Raw genomic sequence first — 19,781 nt, forward strand, 5'->3', positions numbered from 1 at the left:
TAGTTAGTGTTAGAGGTTGAATTTGAACTCATGTCTTCCTGACTCCAAGCCTAGAACTCTTCGAATTGAAATGCCCCCTAGCTGACTTCATGCTATGACTAAGAACACTTCACTCCTCAAACCTAGTTTATATTTTTGATTGATTGGCTCAATAAGGGTGTCTGGGAATCTAGATATCTAGGAATTGTAATATACATATTTGACTGGTTGTATAAGTGAATCAAAGAGACATTTTCACCTGATAAAGGTGATGGGACATAAAGCATCTTGGTAATGACATTAATTGGGCCTGAAGTGACCCTCTGTCATTAGCAAAGATTGTGACCATCTGGAAGGTGTCTAGAAAAAAGGAACCAATGGGGCAGCTAGGTGGCACAGTGGATAGAGCACCAGCCCTGGAGTCAGGAGGACCTGAGTTCAAATTCGGCCTCAGACACTTGACACTTACTAGCTGTGTGACCCTCGTCAAGTCACTTAACTCCAATTGCCTAACCAATAAGAGAAAAAAGAAAAAAGGAACCACGTCCAAGCAATATAAAGATGTTTGGAAGAAACAGGGAGGTTTAGTTATGAGAAGAGAGAAGACTTTGTGGAGACATGCTAGCGGTCTCCAAGTATTTAAAGAATTGATGCAAGGACAAAGGGGGTTCATTAAGTTTGTTCTTTTTGGCCACTTGGAAGCTTTGGGGTGGCAACTGTAGGGACGTGGATTGGAGTTTGAAAACAATCACAATCACTGGAGTTGCTCCACGGGCTGCATAAGGAGTTCCTAGAGGTCTTTCAGAGAAGACTGGGTGACCCCTTGACAGGAATGTTATAGAGGAATTCTTGGCCTCTGAGGTCCCTGACTACTCTGAGATGGTGTGATTCTGGGATGCTTTAGCCATGTTCTATGTCAGTAAACTCTATTCATTTTTTAAGTGTTTCATTAGAAATGCAACTTTGAATATCAGTCCAAATAACCCAAATTTCTTAGTAAATATTTACATTCAAATTAATCAGTTTCAACACATAAAGTATCCCAATGCCCTGGAGACCTTTCTTCTGACTCCCTGTCAGAATTCTCTGTCCCTTCATCCTCATTCATTTTAATAGGCTCCTAATTTGTGTGCACTCCATTCTTCCAGGTTTTTTTCTTAGAATGATAAAATTGACAAGCCATTAGCAGTTTAATATAAAAAGAGATTTAGAAGGCATAAACCAGAAAATTTCCAAATGGAAAAGGGAATTAAGAACCTCATTGGGAAATCCTGCACTTCTCTACTGTTCCAGGAGAGTTTGCAGCACTTAGGGACCTCTTCCACATTCTTCTTGATGACACTTGGGTTCTCTCATGGCCAGACAATCAGAAGACTCCCTTCCCTGTCTGCCTCTCTGGCAGGGCCATGGAACATCTCCAGGATGTAAGATATGGTCCTGGTGGTATTGTGCTTTGGCAGAGTGTGCATCTGTCATCTCTAATGTGTGAGACTAGAGAGCAGCTCTGACATTTCCATTCTCTCTGTGTCTTCTTTTCATAGTCAAAGAACTGGAAGGATAACGGCAATCAGTTCTACTGGTGCTGCTCTCTAGCAGATCACCATGGACCTGCTAATAGTCGAGTCCATGGCTCTTTTCTCAGGCCTTTTCCTTCTCAACATTTTCTTGAAACTCTTCTTTTTGACACAGTTAGATGATGACAATGACCTTCTAACAGGTTGCTATGTTTCCAGTCTCTCTGTCTTTCTGTGTATTCTAACCAGCAGCTCACAGATCAATTGTCCTAATTATAAGGGGTCCAGAGTCCCTATTCTTTCTCTGTTCCTTTGACTTCCACTTAGATAGTCTTTCCCATGTTAGAACGTAGGCTTCTGGAGACCAGGAACTGTCTCACTTTTGTATTTGTAGTCTCAGGACTTGGCACACAGTGTTTAAGAAGTTTTTTTATATATTTATAGAAGCTCTTTTTGTGGTGGCTAAGAAGTGGAAATCAAAAGGATACCCCTCAATCGGGGAATGACTGAACAAATTGTGGTATGTGACAATAATGGGATATTATTGTGCTATAAGAAATTACAAGCAGGATGACTTCAGAAAAACCTGGAAAGACTTACATGAACTAATGCAGAGTGAAGTGAACAGAACCAGGAGAACATTGTACACAGCAACAGTAATATTGTTCAGTGAAGATCCATGAATGATTTAGCTCTTTTCAGCAATACAATGATCCAAGACAATCCCAAAGGACTAAGGATGAAGCAAAATATCCACTTCCAGAGACAGAACTGATAATGTCTGAATATAGATTGAAGCAGGCTAATTCTCGCTTGCTTTCATTTTTTCTTTTATTTGAGTCTTCTTGTACAAAATGACTAATATGGAAATGTTTTACAGAATTGCACATGTATAACCTGTATCTGGTTGCTTGCCATCTCAGGGAGGGGATAAGGGAAGGAGAGATAGAATTTGGAACTCAAAACTTTTTTTAAAAAAATGTTAAAAAATTGGAAAGAAATTAAAAAGAAAATATAGCAAGGAAAAAATATTCCTTTATTCAATAAAATGGGAAGAGGATTGGGTTTTGAGGAAAATATCATTTTGAACATGTTTGAGATGCCAATCTATAAGGAATCCAGGCCAATTAGTGTCATAGGACTGGAGCTCACAGGACAAACTAGAGACCTGGGGGTCATCTACAAAGAGATGAAAACTGAATCACCAAGGGACATAGTGAAAAGGGAAGAGATAGAGCCTTGGTTAGAGGGTGTGATAAGATGATAAGGCAGCAAAAGAAATTGAAGAGAGGGCAGATCAGAAGGAGAACCCAGAGAGAGCTGTGTCCCAAACCCAGAGAAGAAAGAGCAGAGGAATTGGAATAGTCAACAATGCCAAATCTTGCATCCAGGCCAAGAAGATTGAGGACTGAGAGAGACAAAAGATTACTTAGGCTCCTCGGAGATACCCTGTTACATCCGCCAAATTAGCAAAGGTGGGAAGAGTTGGAGAAATCAACCCTGGAAGGTGGTGGGAAGTCATGCTAATTATGCACACTAATTCATTGCTTTGGGAGTTGTGAATTGGGAAAAACAATTAAGAATTCTGAAGGAATGTTAATCAACTCTCCATATCCTTTGATCTAACCATCTAATTATGGGTTCATATCCCATGGAAATTGATGTCCAAAAGTGAAATACATTCTTTCCTCCCCTAACCCCCACCCAACTGATTCTTTTTCCAAATTTCCCTAAAGTAATTCAAAGGCAGTCCCATTCTTTCAGGATTCCTAGATGGTTTTCTCACTGCCTTCTCACTCTCCTTCACCCTATATATCTAATCTTCTATTTACACAATACATTTTACCTCCAACCCCTCCTCTCTGCTCACAGCCACAGCCTTAGTTCAGGCCCTCATCAACTATTACATTTATTTGTAATATTATCTATAATACGTATATTATAACAACTACAACATTTAATTATGCTCAGAGGGGTAGCTCTGATGTTGGCAGCATCCATACAACCTCGGGAAGCCTCCAACTCCTCACCCACCAGCTTGTCCAACTCCAGAGAGAGAGAGAGAGCGGAGAATGGTCACAGTTCCTCAATAGTGTGTGTGGGGGGGATGCATTAGAGTGAGCCCAAAGTGGGATGGGCTAGCTCAGTAGAGCAGGAGGAGGAGGAGGAGGAGGAGGAGGAGAAAGGAGGAGGTTCTTTCAGGACTCTAAATCTAGAGGTACTTGAGCTCCCTTCTCACTCTGAGAGTTGGTACTATTACTGACATCTCAGCATCTCCTGGGGCTTCTTTTCCTGCACTTCTCTCTCGGGGTTTGTGCTACTTACCAAATCTCTGGGTATCACTTGGTTTCTTTCCTTCACGTGGCTCTGCCTTTATTCTCTGTTTTTGCCAGATTCTTTTTATGTCTTTTTTTTAATGTCTTTTTTCATGTCTTTGTTTCTCTGTGTGTCCCACCCCCCCTTCCGTAGGACTCTGCCTACCTGTCTGTTTCTATCTCTGTCTGTCTCTGTGTCTTTCTTCTCCCTCTCCCCAGTCTCAATTCCTTCTCCTCCCTCTCCCTGACCACTCTGCTCCCCCCTCTTCTCTCTTCTTCCCTTTCTTCTTCTTCTGACCTTTAGATTTCAGATCTTTGCCTTTCTGTTTTCTCTCCATGTCTCAGATGAGTTAGACAGAATGCTTCTATCTTTCTGTAAGTCTATTATTCCATTGCAAGGGTGGGGTCAAAACCTCTCGGTTTGTCTCTTGAGCTTTGACTAAGAGTAAACCATGGAGAGAGGGAGCGATGGGGAGACAGAATGGCTCCTGGGCTGAAAGAGAACTAATTGGTTAGGGCATGAGATCAGCTTTCTCCTCTCCTGGTTTGTGTCTGTGTGTTTCCCTTCAGTGCATCTCTATCTGTCACCCCAGGGTTCCTGTTTCCCTGCCCCTGCTTCTTTGTGGTCTTTCTCTTTGTGTGTTTTTGCTTCTCCAGCATTTGCTGGCCATGCGTGTCTTTATCTCAGGTTCCCTCTGACCACTCCGCTTCCAGCCTTAATTTCTGCTTTTTGCGGTGAGAGGAAGGTCAGAGGCAGTCTGGGGGAAGGGGCGGGATTTGGGCCCTTTTTTAGGATGGAGGCTTAGACATGTTGGGGGGGGGATAGGCTTCGGGCTGGCCTTTGGGACAAAGCGCGCCCTTTCTCCCGCTCAAGCCCTTCCCCTCTGGAGTTAGTCCGTTTCGCGTCTGTAAAGTGCCGGGTTGACCCTGGCGCTCTCTCTAAGCCTCTTTCTCTTCTAAACTCTTCCAGTCTGGCTGCCTTCTCACGATCAGGCCTGAATACTGCTCTAGTTCTCCCGGGGCTGCACTAAGGCGAGATCTCCGTTTGCGTAGCCCTGGCAGGCTTAGACTGAGGAGTGCGGGAGGCCTGAGGCCAGTGCGCTCCACACCGGGATGGCCTGACAGCGGTTGGACGCCACCTCGGACCCTCCGAACCCAGCTAGGGAGGACTCGCTCTCCAGGGTTCGGCGCCTCCAACGGGAGGGAGGGGGACTGCTGAAGCGCGGGGCTGCGGGGACGCCTGGGTCCCCCGGGCCCAAGTGTAGGAGGCAGAGCTTCCTGGCGGGACTCCGCCCTGGGCCCGTCCTGGCCGTGGCCCCAGGCCCCCGGACCCTGGACTCGGGACCTGCCCTGACCTAGGGCCCGTCACAGCCATGGGATCTCACGGCTCCCACTACGAAAGAGAGGCCGAATTGGACTTGATCCTAGAGGAGACCGGCTGTGAGTGGGACTGCTGCGGACCCGAGTGTCCGAGGCTCCTGGCGCCCGGAAGGACTGGCAGGGACTGAAGTCGGGCGTCGGGGCGGCGGCTGGGGTGGAGGGGCTGGGGCACAGCTCAGCCGATTGCCAAGCAGAAGCCAGGACTGGACCCCAAACGCAGCTTCCCAGCTCCCTGCGGCCGGAGTCCCCAGCGGCTGAAGGGGACTGGCGCGGGAGGGGGGCGGGATGGCCTCTTGGTCTCTCTGGTCACCTTCCCCGAAGGCTTTGGTGGGAGTGGGGCGCGGGCTGAGAGGGGGAAGCGGTCTGATCTTTGCCCTGGCCCACCCTCAGCCGTCCCTGGCCCAGCTTCTCTGTCCCTGGTTTTCTGCTCCTGGATCCTGAGTCATTGCTGGTCTCCTAAACCCTGAGCTCTGAGCCTGGGGCAGTTTCTGCCCCCTCAGACCCTGACCCTGGGACCCCTAGTCTCTGAGTCCTCAGTCCCAGACCTTGAGCTTGAACCCTCTGAACCCTGAGGCTTTGGTTTCCTGAGTCGAGAATTCTGAGCCTTGAGTCTCTTTGGGTCACTCTGATCCTCTCCCGACCCCCAGCACCCAGCTCTGATTGTCTACCCTCTTCTCACTCTCCAGTCTCTCGGGCCAACCTCAGTGGCCTTCATCAGCGCTTCCAGTACTTGGACAAGAATAAAAACGGCTTCTTGAGGTGAGCAGAGTCCAGCCCACCTTTACAGCCCTCGAGCGTGCAGGACTGGGCCTCTCAGCTTTCAAGCCTCTTCCCCAGCCCCGCATTGACTGACTGTTGCCTTGGTCCCTGACTCCCCACCCAGTGTCCCCTGTGACACTTGGACTCAATGTGAAAGCTTGATGGAAGGTTTCCCCCTCCTATGAAAAGTTTCCTTCTACTTTGTTCTGCCTCTATCCTCCCAACCTCTTCCTCCCAGTCCAGTCAGATGCTAGACTTTTGACCCTGAAACTTCCCCAACAGTCAGATGGATCTACACAATATAAAAGAACTTGAAAGGAACCCACTGACAGATCGGATCATCAACAGCTTTTTCCCAGATGGGTGAGTACAGAGAGAGGACAGAGCTTTAGGTGAGAGGGAGAGTGGATGGAGCCTTGGGGAGGAGGGGGAGCCCCAGGAGACAGAACTGACTGAGGGGAAGAGAACCCAGCCAAGGGTCAGACCCTGCAGGGATCGAGATGAAGGCTTATATTAGAATTCACTCTTTTTTGTTCAGATCTAAGATCTGGGTCCCAGGACTTGAAGCCTGTACCTCTTTTGAGGACAGAGGTTTGGGAGGGATAACATGATTCTTTCATTCGGGGGTCAGTGTGTGGATTTCTGAGGTTTTGTCTGGGTCCTGGCCCATTTTCGACCCTTGGAAAATGAGGACTCAACTGCTGGGGACCCCCAGAAGCCTAAGCCCCTAAACAGCCAGAACAACAAACTGCACTGTGAGTGGAATGGGGGGGAAATCACTGAAAATCATTTCCGCTGAGACTCCATCCTCATTTTGACGTTTAACCTCCCTTGTTTCCTCAACTCTGTGTGACCCTGATTCATTTTATGTACTAGCAAGTCCCTTCTCCTCTCTGAGCCTCAATTTCCCCATTTGAACAATGGCCGTGGACACTAAGGTTGCTTCCTTCCCATGCCATGACTAGGACATTTTGAACAGGGGCAATTGCAGTTGAGCAAGGATTAGGAGGGTCTAGGAGTCCAGGTCACAATTATTCCTATGCAAGTCTGAAGCCAACTGGAGACAAAGGTCTTGGGAGTGGAGGAGGATGAAGAGGCAAGTGTCCAGGGCATTGGACAAGGCCAGGGTCTGGGAGCTGGAAAGGACAAGGTCAGGTCCTGAACTTCCTGGGCAGAGGGAAAGTGAGCTGGGAGGCCACAGGTGGCAGCCACAATGACCTGGGCAGACTGAAGGGAACTTTTTTTTATTTTTTTAAGTGTTTGGGGACAAATTTGAACTCAGGAAGATGAATTTTCCTGACTCTAGGCCCAGCACTTTATTTATTTATTTATTTATTTATTTAGAACTATTTATTTATTTTTAGTTTTCCACATTCACTTTCATAAGATTTTGAGTTTTAAATTTTTCCCCCTCCCTATCCTCCCCCCTCCCCAAGACAACATGCAATCTGATATAGGCTCTACTTCTACATTCATATTTGTATTTTCACATTAGTCATGTTGTAAAGAATTAGAACCAATAAGAGGAACTACAAGAAAGAAGAAACAAAAGAAAAGAAAACAAAACAAGAGCAAATAGCATGCTTCGATCTGCATTCAAACTCCATAGTTCTTTCTTCTTTGTGGGTAGCATTTTCCATTGTGAGTTTTTTGGAGGTGTCTTAGATCCTTGCATTGCTGAGAAGGGCTAAGTCTATCAACGTTAGTCATTGCACAACATGGCTGTTACTGTGTACACCATTCTCCTAGTTCTGCTCACTTCACTCAGCATCAGTCCATGCAAGTCTTTCCAGGTTTTTCTGAAGTCTACCTGCTCATCATTTCTTATAAAGCAATAGTATTCCATTACTATCATATACAACTTGTGCATCCATTCCCCAACCGATGGGCATCCCCTCAATTTCCAATTCTTAGCCACCACAAAAAGAGCTGCTATAAATATTTTTGTACATGTGGGTCCTTTTCCTATTTTTATGATCTCTTTGGGATACAGACCTAGAAGTGGCATTGCTGGGTCAAAGGGTATGCACATTTTTATAACCCTTTGGGCATAGTTCCAAATTGCTCTCCAAAATGGTTGGATCATTTCACAACTCCACCAAATATGCATTAGTGTTCCAATTTTCCCACATCTTCTCCAACATTTATCATTTTCCTGTTTTGTCATGTTAGCCAATCTGAAAGGTGTCATGTTTCTCAGAGTCATTTTGATTTGCATGATTTAGAGGATTTTTTCATATCACTATAGATAGCTTTAATTTCTTCCTCTGAAAACTGCCTGTTTATATCCTTTGACAATTTATCAATTGGGGAATGACTTGTATTCTTACAAATTTGACTCAGTTTTCTATATATTTTAGAAATGAGGCCTTTATCAGAGACACTGGCTGTAAAAATTATTTCCCAGCTTTCTGCTACCCTTCTAATCTTGGTTGCATTGGCTTTGTTTGTGAAAAAGCTTTTCAATTTAATGTAATCAAAAGTCATCCATTTTACATTTCACAATGTCCTCTATCTCTTGTTTGGTTGAAGGGAACTTTTTAAAGGAAGAGGAGGGGTAGTGACCAAGTGACTGAGTGAGTGTGTATGAGGAAGTGGGAAGAGAAATAGGAAAGTGACTCATCCCCATAGCCCTCTCTGTCAGTGGAGACAAGGGGCTGCTATCAACCCGTGAGAGGGGACCAAGATGTGAGCCTTGAAACATGAGAGGGACAGATCTGTGATTGCCTGATCCTAGAGCCTGAGCTGGCAGGGACCTCAGAAATCAGACAACCCAGTCCCCTCATTCTTCAGATGAGAGAGCTATGGCCCAGGCAGACAAATCACCTTATTTCTATGCACCTGCTTATGTCAATGTGGTGTCAATGGAATCTTGTTGAGGCTAAGAACAAGGTTTGGTAACCATCATCAGGGCTACAGGAGAAATCACAGCACCTGGCACGTAGAAATGGGTGTAGATTGACTGTCTGCCCAAGATCACACACAATCCAACCATTTTTTGTGGCATTCATTCACTTAAAGCATATGCCAGGCACCATGCTAGGCAGTGGGACACAAAGACCAACATCAACAGATCCTTGTCCTCAAGGAGCTGACATTCTCTTGGGGGAAAGTTAACAGAAGATAGAGCAGGCAGCACAGGGGCCAGAAGGTGCGGATAGACCTCAGGCAGAAAGGACATAGTTCTTGTGGTGAGCTTTGAAGGAATTCAGGGCAAGGTGGGCCAGAGGTGAGGAGGGAAGCAAAGGCTCCACCAGCACCAGTTTGACTGGACCAGAAAGTGTGCAGAGAAGAGCACTGTGAAGGACTAGTCTACCTGGAAAGGCTGACTGCGGGCCGCCTCTGAAGCCTTCTACATGCCCACTCAGACCCATGACTTAAGACAAGCAGCTTGGAAGCTTTGAGGAGGCTGAATTGGAGAGGAGAGATGAGAATGGGAGCTCAATTAGGAGGTGAAGGCAGGAGTCCAGGAGAGAGGGGATGAGGGAGCGCTTCAGTAGGGAGGTGCCTGTGAGTGCTTGGAGAAAGGGGATGGATAGAAAGGGTATTGTGCAGGTGGAATCCACCAGAGTTAGTGACTGGTAGGACATTTGGGGGGAGTGAGGGGGCAGGATGACTCTCGATCCGGGAACAACAGTGGTGTCTTGGACTCTTGCGCAGTGATGTGAGGAAGGACAAAGGAGGTAAGTGACTGGGGTAGGAGGGGACTAAGCCTCCTTAGAGCAGGGGTGGTAGCTGGTACCACTCTGATCTCCCCAACTGAGGCCCAATGATCGCTCACATTGCCAAGCATCTGCTTGTCTAACTTAACCCCCTAGGAAGATAGGTCCTGGGGAAGGGATCTTGTTGGGTGGCAATCTGGACCGGAGGCAGTTGGCAGGCTAGGAGTGGCCAAGAGGGCGCCACACTACCAAAGAGGAGAGGGAGCTTCAGCCTGGGATGTCAGAATCTGGAGCAAATGCCAGATCTTTGATTCCAGCCACTGTGTGACTGTAGCATGGTCTGGACCTGGGGAAGCAGGGCCTCTAGCAGACGACAGGAGAGGACTGAAGAGGGCCCCATCCCTGTCCTGACCTCACTTTCTTTTTCCCATCTAGTTGCTTTTCAGCTCTATGACCTAGACTGTGATGGAAAGATCTCAAAGAAAGAGATGTTACAGGTTGGAGAAGGAGTTGTGAGGGTAGTGTGTGTGTGTGTGTGTGTGTGTGTGTGTGTTCATATGTATGCTGTTTCTGTGTGTGGTGTTTGTATGTCTAATGTGAACCCAGAGGCGCATATGGATGCCTCCTCCCCACCCTCATCCCCCATGTTCCTCCCTGGTCCTGTGGCATCTGGTATAACCATTGGTAGGGGACGGGGTTGGCAGGGATGGCTGGAGTGCAGGGGTGGTGGTGGGGGTAACTGATGATGGCAATGGATCATTGGGGATGAGTGGTTTGGGCTATGTGGTTATGCACAGGGATGGGGTAAGCATGCATTTTTGGAAAATCTGGAAGTAACTTGGCCTGATTTATTTCCACACTTTCTTCTCTATGGGTGCTGCCAGGTCTTGAGGTTGATAGTTGGGGTCGAGGTGACAGATGAGCAGTTGGAGGTCATTGCATCCCGGACGGTGCAAGAAGCTGATGAGGATGGGGGTGGAGCTGTGTCCTTTGAGGAGTTTACCAGGGTTAGTGGTGACCAGCATCATGGGAGGCTGAAGGCTTGAATACTCAGAGGTGGCAGTAGGATGGGGGAAATACTAGGGGCAGAGATAGGACCCTGGAGTAGTGGTGGGGTTGGGGGCAGGAAGGGAGGAAAGGTTTAGGAGGCAGTAAGGGTGATGAGATTTGGGGATACAGCATCCTAGGGGCTGAGGGCTCTGCTTCTCCCCATCAGTCCTTAGACAAGATGAACGTCGGACACAAAATGAGCATACGGATCCTGAAGTGACTTCCTTCTCCAGGAGGCATCTTCCCCACTCTAGAGGAATCCATTTCCAACCCCCTGAAGTATTCCTTTCCATTTCAGGGGTGCACCCCTCCCTATTCCTGGTAGAATCTACTTTCTGGCCCTGGAGGGATCTGCCACCAGACCTGGAAGAATCCATCTCCAAAGGGCTATGCCTCTTTCCTTTTAGAGGGATCCTGAAAATCTTGTGGGGTTCTTCTGTTCCTGGAGGGATACACTCCCCCCACCTGAATTAATTTAGCCCAATCTAGAGAATCCATGCTGCATCATGGAAGGAACACACTCTTCCTTCCTGAAAGGCTCCACCTCACAGGGTCTTCATTTCCAGAAGGGTTCCCCCCCACCTTCCCATAGGGTTCTCAGCACCTCACTTAGCAGGAGGAATATTCCCCACTCCCCATCACATAGACTGAGTTGCTTTCAAGTCCCCCTCCCCAACTCTCCACCTTGCCCACCAGTTAGGTCATTTAATCAGTAAGTTTGGAGGACCCCCAGTCAGTATTTGTGTATGGCTCAATAAACCCTAAATGTTTCCCTGGAGTGGAATCAATCACAGAATGAAAAGGGGTCTGGGTGGGGGCTCTGTTCTTTGTTATCTTCCCCACAGTCATCCTTGCCCATCTCAGAGAGAGACCCAGCAGCTGGAAGCTGAGGGAGGACAGATAGACAGACACATGCAGAGAGGACAGACCTCAGGGGAGTACAGAGAAGGCAGATTCACCCATTTGAAGAACCCTCGTTCCAGGGCTGGAGTGTGTTCTGAGCAGGCGTCCTTCCCCAAGGCTAGGACCTTCCTGGGCAGGGATAGGAGGAGAAGCGCCAGAGGAGACCTCCGTGTCCCATGGTGGGGTGAGGCTAAGAAAGGTAAGGGGATCCAGGAAGAACTGGGAGAGCCGTGACTGCATGGGGGCAGGGGAACAGATGACAGGAGAGGAATTCAAGAGAAAAAACGTCATGGAGCTGTGTGTGTGGCAGGGGGATGTGTTGGCCAAACAGGCCTATGGCCGCTAGGTGGCGCCAGAGTGCACAGGGCACCAAGCCTGCAGCAATGAAGACCTGAGTTTAAGTTCAGCCTGCTACTTACTAGCTGCGTAACCCTGGACAAGTCACTTAACCTGACTGCCTCAGTTGCCTCAATTGTAAAGTAGGGATGATAATAGAACCTACCTTGCAGAGTTGTTGTGAGGACCAAATGACCTATCTGTAAAGTGCTTAGAACAGAGCCTGCCTCATAGTAGGTGCTGTATAGATGCTTATTGACTTCCCCCTCCCCCAGTGGGAGGGCTGAATTGAGAGGCAGGAATCAGGCAAAGACACATGTGAAGGAAGGAATTACAGTGCTTTTATTATCCCCATTTTATACTTGAGAAAATTAAGGCAAACAGAGGTTAAGTGACTTGCCTAGGGTCACAGAACTAGTAAGTGTCTAAGACTGGATTTGAACTTAGCTCTTCCTGACTTTAGGCCCAGTGCTCTTTCCACTGTTGTATCACCTAGCTGCCTGAAGTCCCTCTGCCCTCCTCAGTGTTCAGAACTGGAATCTTGTCTCCATTTCTGAGCATTACGGTTGTTAAGAAAGGAAATTGATAGGGTTCGATAAGCCAGAGTGTAGAGGAAAGCCAGGTTGGTGACAAGAGTCACACTGATTCAGGGATGGGCTGAAGGGGTCCCACTCAGAGATTCTGGAAGGAACGCCAACATGCCTGGTCTGGGATTTGGGACATCCGTGGTCAATTAAATGAATGAGGTCAGTCTAGTCTGGAGAAGAGCTAACTGGTGACACAGTAGTTGGGCTCTGTCCATGGTAGAAGCTGAAAAGAGATGAATTTGGGTGTGAGGTCAGAGAACCCTTCCTCTCAGTGAGACCTGTTCTGGGCTGGATGACCCCTGGTTGGACATGCTGGAGTTGGGGGCATGGGAAGCATTGGGCTGCATGGTCACGAAGGTTCCTGCCCCTCAGAGATGCTGTTTCTCTGAAGTGGGAAAGTGGATGGGGTGCACAGGTGAATGGAAAGGGTCTTGAGTCACACTTGTCTACCAAAGCCTCTGCTGCTGCCCTTTCACAGATTTAATGGAAGAAGCAAGGAATCATGGACCTTGCACAGTCACCTCAGGTCTGGTTCACAGAACTAGTTTCTAGGCTTTCTGCCCTTTCCTCTTCCACACCTGCGATTTAATGGGTGTAGGGAACATCCTCTAAGGAAGAGCCCTTCACCAAGGCTTCTGGGGCCATGGAGTCATAGGCTCAATATGCATCAGAGGCAGGACTTTTTGAACCCAAGGCCAGATTTCTGACTGGGTTAGGCAGCCACTTGCCTCTTTCCCTTCTGCCCCCTTGGGCCAGTATAGTAACTTCTCAGAATTCCTGAGGGTTTTTAATTCCCTAGAAAGACAAGGAAAGCCACCCTGGGAGGGTCAGTGCTGGATGAAAACCAAAGCCATACCAGCAGCAAAGGTAATGTGATGGTGGGAGTGGGGGTGGCTTTGGAGTTAGGAAGGCCTGGGTTCCAGTCTTGCCACTGACACATTCTGCCTTGGAAAAGGCACCTAACCCTTACCCTAACCTCCAGCTTGAACTCTAATCCTAGATTGGCCCAGGAAACTGGAAGGTGATGGATTCTGGGGACACTTTTCGAGGGATCTGTGAAGTCAAACTATTTCCACAATAATAGCACACAAGAATACATGTAGAGTTGTAATGGTGATATCAAGAGAGAACAGATGTTTTAACTTTGAATGCAGTAACTGTTGAGAGACACGCCCCACAGACACAAACACTCTTGGGGGATTTCAAGCGAGTAAAGGGGACCAGAGACCAAGAGGTTTTGAGGATGCCGCTATAAGGTTACAACATACAGAGAGTCGTTAATGTCCACATTTGTAGGGGGAGTCTCCGTAGCACAGGCTAGCCCAGCTCTAGGCTAAAACAAAACTGAAGACCTATTAGGAAGCAGCCAGCCAACACGAGGAGGGAAGACAGCATCAGATCTGCCCATTCATGTCTTCTTGGAGCTCCTTGGATAATGGATAAAATACAAACACATTCCATGAGAAGTCATCACTGGTAGAAGGAGTGAGGGAGGTTTGCCTTTCGAGGAGGGATGGTAATTCAGCAGGGAAAAAGCAGGGGGAAGGGCATTCCAGGCAGAAGGTACAGCCTGAGCAAAGGCAAAGTAGTGGGAGAACCTAAGATCTCATTCAGAAAGCAGAGAGACAATTTTGGCTAGACCCTAAAGAACATGGGTGTGACTAATAGGAGATAATGCCAAAAAAAGGAAGGGATAGGGCAGAAAAACAGAGAGGGCCTTTCATGCTATGGAGAAGAGTCTGAATTTTCAGACCATGTAGGGGAAGTCAATGAAGACCCCAGTTTTGGTCATTGGCCCCCTCACCAGTAACAGAAGAAAGCTGCCTGTTTCCTTCCCTGGCTAAAAGTTCTGAGCCATGCACTTCTGGGTAGTCCAGGGACACAATGTTACTTTTTCACATGTCCAGCTTCACCTACTTCAGGTTTTCAGGGAGGGACCTGGAAAAAGATTTCTAGAGGTAACATGAGCTTACAATTCAAGGAAGCCAGGAATTCTGCAAGGCAGAATTCGGGAGAAACGACATGGTGAGAACGTGGAGCTATCATTGCAAAGGCACAGATATGGGATATGGAGGGCTGTGGGTGAACCAGTAGAGCTGAATCCCTGAGTCTGTGGGAGGAAGGAGAATCTAGAATGTGGGAAAGGGGGGAAGAGCTTACCTGCCAAACAAAGGCATGGTTACCACCTTGCAGGTAATAGGGAGCCATTAGAATTGATTGTGCAGAGGAAGACCAGATCAGACCTGTTCTATGTCAAACACTCAGCTGAGTGGAAGATTAGGATTAGAAGAGGGGTCTCAGGAGAGACTTAAAGCTCACAGGAGGCACTCATAAGAGGCCAGGGGTCAAGGGATCAATCAGCTCTCTCAGGACACCGACCAAAGTATGTTCTCCCAAATTCTCTTCCTATTTCTTCACCAGACAAGCATGAAACCCCATTTTCTCACGAACCGCATTTTCATAGTCCTTTTCCTCTCTCCCCTCTTCATTCATTGCAGGTAAAGGCAGTCTAGGACAACTGTTAAGTGCTCAATCTCATCAGGGCTGTTCAACATTCCATCTCAAAGATATTGTAAACTGAAGCTGGTGTTACAAAGGGATTTTGGAATTCTTGATTCCAAAGTGGAACACTGGTAGATGATAGTGAGACAGAGGGTGTGGCCATCCCTGTGTCTGTCTGAGGCAGAGTGGAGGCATAGGTCATGGGAGCTGAGAAAGGAGGAATTAGGAGTTTGGGGTGTTTTGAGGAACCTCAATAGATAACTGAAATCCCTGTATATAATGATATGGCTTGGGCTGGGGAGAGGAAGCCTGTGAAACAGGTCTTGGACTTCTAGAAAAAGGAGGGATAGGCTGACCTGGGGGTCCATAGAGGATGTCCCCCAGAATTTTGATGGATTTATTGATTTAGATGCACTGAATCTGAAAAGAAGAAAGGTTATTGAAGGGTGATGCTGGACTTGAAGGGTGGTGCTGGACTATTCTCCTGCTTAAGTGTTTTGGGGGCTATGAAAGGAGGTGTGTCCGACCCTGGAGAGAATGGCCAGGAAGGCCATGTCCAAAGGGTGGGAGCCAAGTCCCTTGAGCTCTAGGATATCCAAGGGAATCCAACAGTCATAGCAGGTGCTGTGTATCTAAAAACAATCCCTACCTTGCAAACCTCTAAGGAGCCAGAGGGCTCCTGGCCCCGTCAGCTGGTTGCACTTTGAAGTGGCTCTAATTGCTCAAAAGTCCCTTTGAGGCTAATCTTGGGGCTGCAGCCCAGTGTACTGACCTTACTGATCCTCTATTGGTTGGTTCCATTACACTGACCTTTTTCTGCTGCTGTGGTATCTCACCTTCCATAATCTGACAGCTGATTTAGAGCAAATACAACTTTAGTTTCTTGTCTGCTGTTAATAAAAAAAGCAGAGACTGGGGGAAATGAGGTGATGCAGGGGATAGAGCACCAGCCCTGGACTCAAGAGGACCTGAGTTCAAATTCGGCCTCAAATACATGATACTTACTAGCTATGTGACCCTAGGCAAGTCACCTAACTCTGATTGCCTCAAAAAAAAAAAAGCATGGATGGCAACTCTGATGTGTGTTGAAGCCTATGGATTAGGTGGCTTGAAAGGTCCTATGAAGTAAATGTCTTTCCAAACAGTCTAGTTTAGGGTTAGGGACTGGACCTGTGATTATTAAATCTACAAGCATCTCACAGACGATGTGTAGGTGAGTACCTCTTCTGCACAGGGAAGTGGAGAGATTCATTCAGCATTACACAGCCAGTGAGTGTCAGAGGTAGGACTCTGGTCTTCCTGGGCCATCTCCCTATCCACTACCCCCTTTAGCTATTAAGAGAATAAAAAGCTTAAAAAAATAAATTGGGCAGAGGAAAGACTCCGAGTCAATTGTTTAAGTAATTTAAAAGATGTTGAAATTTTCATATGGAAATATGGGATCCTAAAGAAGCCAGGATTAGAACAAATAAGGAAGAAGAGGTTGGAGCAGGACACAAGAGAGGTGATCCCGTCACCAAGCCTCTGCTGACCTTTTGGCTGCCCTGTGGTCCTTTGCCTCTTAGTAGTCAACTAGTAACTGAAAATTTATTGGGTGCCTCCTACGTGCCAGGCCCTGAGCCAAGCACCGGGGATACAAAGAAAGGCAAAAGACAGCCCTGCCCACCTGATGAGGGAGGCAGCACGTAAACCACTGTACAAATGAGCTACAGAGAAGACAGATGAAGGCTCTCGTGTGAAGGGTGATCAAGAAAGGCTTCTTGGAGAAGCCAGGGATTCCAGCTGAGAGCCGGAGAAAGCCCCGGGGGCTGAGACGAGGAAGGAGGGCACTTCAAACCTGGGGGAGGGGGTCAGCCAGGGAAAAGAAGAGGGTCCTGTATGATGGACCGGACCCCTGAGGATATGGGGTGGGGGGAGGTCAGTGTGGAGGTGGCGGAAGGTGGAAGAAGATGGGAGAGCAGGGAGGGGCCAAGCTGTGGAGGGCGCAGAACACCACGCAGAGCATTTATATTAGGTCCTGGAGGCAGTAGGGAGCCAGTGGAGCTTATGGGACAGGGAGAGGAGAGTGGTAGCGTTATGCTTGAGGAGCATAGTTGGTCCCACAGACCAACATGGTGGCTTCACTCTAATTGTTTCCCAGTCTAGAGGCAATAGTTAACATCTATACTCCCTGGGATCAGGTACCTTTATGATAAGCTGGTCTTTAATCCCAGTGTTACCTTGAGTGTATTTACAGGAGCTGGAGACCTCCTTTATTTCCATTTACTACCACCACCACCACCATCACTACTACTACTATTACTACCACCACCACCACTACTCCTATTACTACTATCACCACCTCCTCCTCCTCATGCCATCACTACCACCACCACCACCACTACCACCACTACCATTACCACCACCACCATTACCACCACCACCACACCACCACTACCACCACCACCACCACCACACCACCACTACTACTACTAATATTACTACTATCACCACCTCCTCCTCCTCTTCCTCCTGCCACCACCACCACCACCACCACCACCACCACTACTACCACCACCTCCTCCTCCTCCCATAACCCCCACCATTGCTGCTGCTGCTACTGAGGATGAGGATTGATGATGCTGATAGCTAGCATTATGTAGGTTTGCAAAGTACTTTTCATATATGATCTTACTTGGTCCTCACAATGCTAGGAAGCAGATGCCATCATTAGCCCCATTTGGCAAATGAGCAGGGTCATATAAGTGAGCAGAATCTGGATTTGGGCTCTTTTGTTCCCAATTTCAACACTTTGTGCAGTGCACAACCCATGCTGGCTACTTGGGGAGAAGTGCATACAAGTCAAAGCTAGGCTTCCTTGAGAGATTTTTTAGGAGTAACTCCCAGTAGGGGAGAAAAATACAAAATATGATCCTTCCCTTGTGGAGCCTGGGGGCGTGGGAGATCTTCACTGCACAAATGTCTTGCACGGAATGGAAACTGCAACTCTTGTTTCTAGTGAAGGTTTCAGACCGGCAGAATTCGTCAAGGGGTGAGGTTTAAGGATGGGAGTGAGTGAGGGGTGGTTTTGGTGGCAGAAGCAGGTGAAGTACAGACTTCAGAATCAAAGTTAGAATCATCAGGGAGGTAACAATGGAGTGGCCACAAAACTGAAGGGGATGAGGGGGGGAAGAGAAGAAAAACTGAACCTTTGAACCTCTCTCCTGCCCCCTTAGCCTCTGTCTGCCTCAGTTTCCTCGATTGTAAAAAGGGGGTAATAACAGCATCTATCTCAAAGCATTATTGTGAGGATCAAATACAGAAAATAGCTAACATTTATTTAGTGTTTATTGCGTTCCAGGCACTGTGCTAAGCACTTCACAAATATCTCATTTGATCATCACAACAACCCTGGAAGATAGGTGTTGTTATGAAACCCATTTTACAGATGAGGAAACTGAGGCAAACAAAGATCAAGGGAATTGTCCAGGCTCGTTCAACTTGTAAGTGTCCGAAGCTGGATTTGAACATATCTTCCCGATTCCAGGCCCAGCGCTCTATCCAATGCTCCACCTAACTTCCTGATGAGATAGTATTTGTGGAGTGCTTAGCACAGTGCTTGGCACACAGTGTTATATAAATGCTTACAAAGGAAAAGGAAACTGGTTGTCCTGTGACCCTCACAGGGGGTCTCTCTCTTAGTCATTGCTGGCAACATTCTTGCCAGAGTCCTCAATAGGCTGATCCTTCACCTGAAAGATGGTCATCTACCTAAGAGCCAGTGTGGCTTCAGAAAGAGGAATGGTTGATATGGCGTTTGCTGACCAACAACTCCAGGAGAAATGCCAGGGGCAGAACAGAGGTCTGTACACGTTTGTAGGTCTGACCAAGGCCTCTGATACTGTCAGTTGTGAGGGCTTATAGAAAATTATGTCAAAATTTGGTTGCCCAGAGAAGTTCATCAGCATTGTACGTCAATTTCATGACACCATAGCTTTCCCGAGTTCTAGATAATGGACGGTGCTCTCACACTTTCCCAGTCACCAATGGAGTGAAACAAGGCTGCGTGCTTACTCCCATGCTTTTTAAAAATTTTTTTATTAATTTATTAATTTATTTTGATTTATCAATAATCACTTCTATATGCTTTTGAGTTTAAAATTTTTCTCCCCCTTCCTCCCCTCCACCCTCCCCAAGACGGCACACAATCTGATACAGGCTATACATTTACATTCATATTAAACATATTTTCACATTAGTGATGTTGTAAGTAAAAATGAAAACCAATAGGAGGAACCATCAGAAAGAGGAAACAAAACTCTGTTAACAGAGTGGATGTGGATAGCATTTTCCATCACAAGGCCTCTGGAGATGTTTTAGATCCTTGTATTGCCAGGAAGGGTTAAGTTTGTCAATATTAGTCATCACACAACATGGCTATTATTGGCACAATGTTCTCTTGGTTCTGTTCACTTCACTTAGCATCAGACCATACAAGTCTTTCCAGGTTTTTCTGAAATCAGCCTGTTCATCATTTCTTATGGCACAATAGTATTCCATCACATTCATATACCATGACTTGCTCAGCCATTCCCCAGTTGATGGGCATCCTCTCCATTTCCAATTCTGTGCCATCACAAAAAGAGCTGCTATGAATACCTTTGTACATGTAGGTCCTTTTCCCATTTGTGCAATCTCTTTGGAATATAGCCCTAGAAGTGCTACTGCTGGGTCAAAGGGTAGGAACATTTTTATAGCCCTTTGGGCATAGTTCCAAATTGTTCTCCAAAATGGTTAGATCATTTCACAACTCCA

General features: G+C 47.1%; 1 protein-coding gene across 1 annotated transcript; it reads left to right on the top strand.

The window, feature by feature from the left end:
- The first annotated feature begins 5,181 nt into the window (after window positions 1-5,181).
- LOC114023328 (calcineurin B homologous protein 2-like) lies at window positions 5,182-11,602 on the top strand. Its single transcript, XM_027835925.1, is given in 8 exon segments — window positions 5,182-5,291; window positions 5,409-5,549; window positions 5,762-5,947; window positions 6,230-6,310; window positions 6,539-6,702; window positions 10,045-10,106; window positions 10,494-10,616; window positions 10,826-11,602. Coding segments are annotated over 8 exon segments (921 nt in total). The 3' UTR covers window positions 10,880-11,602.
- The last annotated feature ends 8,179 nt before the right edge of the window (window positions 11,603-19,781 follow it).

This window comes from Vombatus ursinus, unplaced genomic scaffold, assembly GCF_900497805.2.
Source record: "Vombatus ursinus unplaced genomic scaffold, bare-nosed wombat genome assembly UNPS02014817.1, whole genome shotgun sequence".
Classification (NCBI taxonomy): domain Eukaryota; kingdom Metazoa; phylum Chordata; class Mammalia; order Diprotodontia; family Vombatidae; genus Vombatus; species Vombatus ursinus.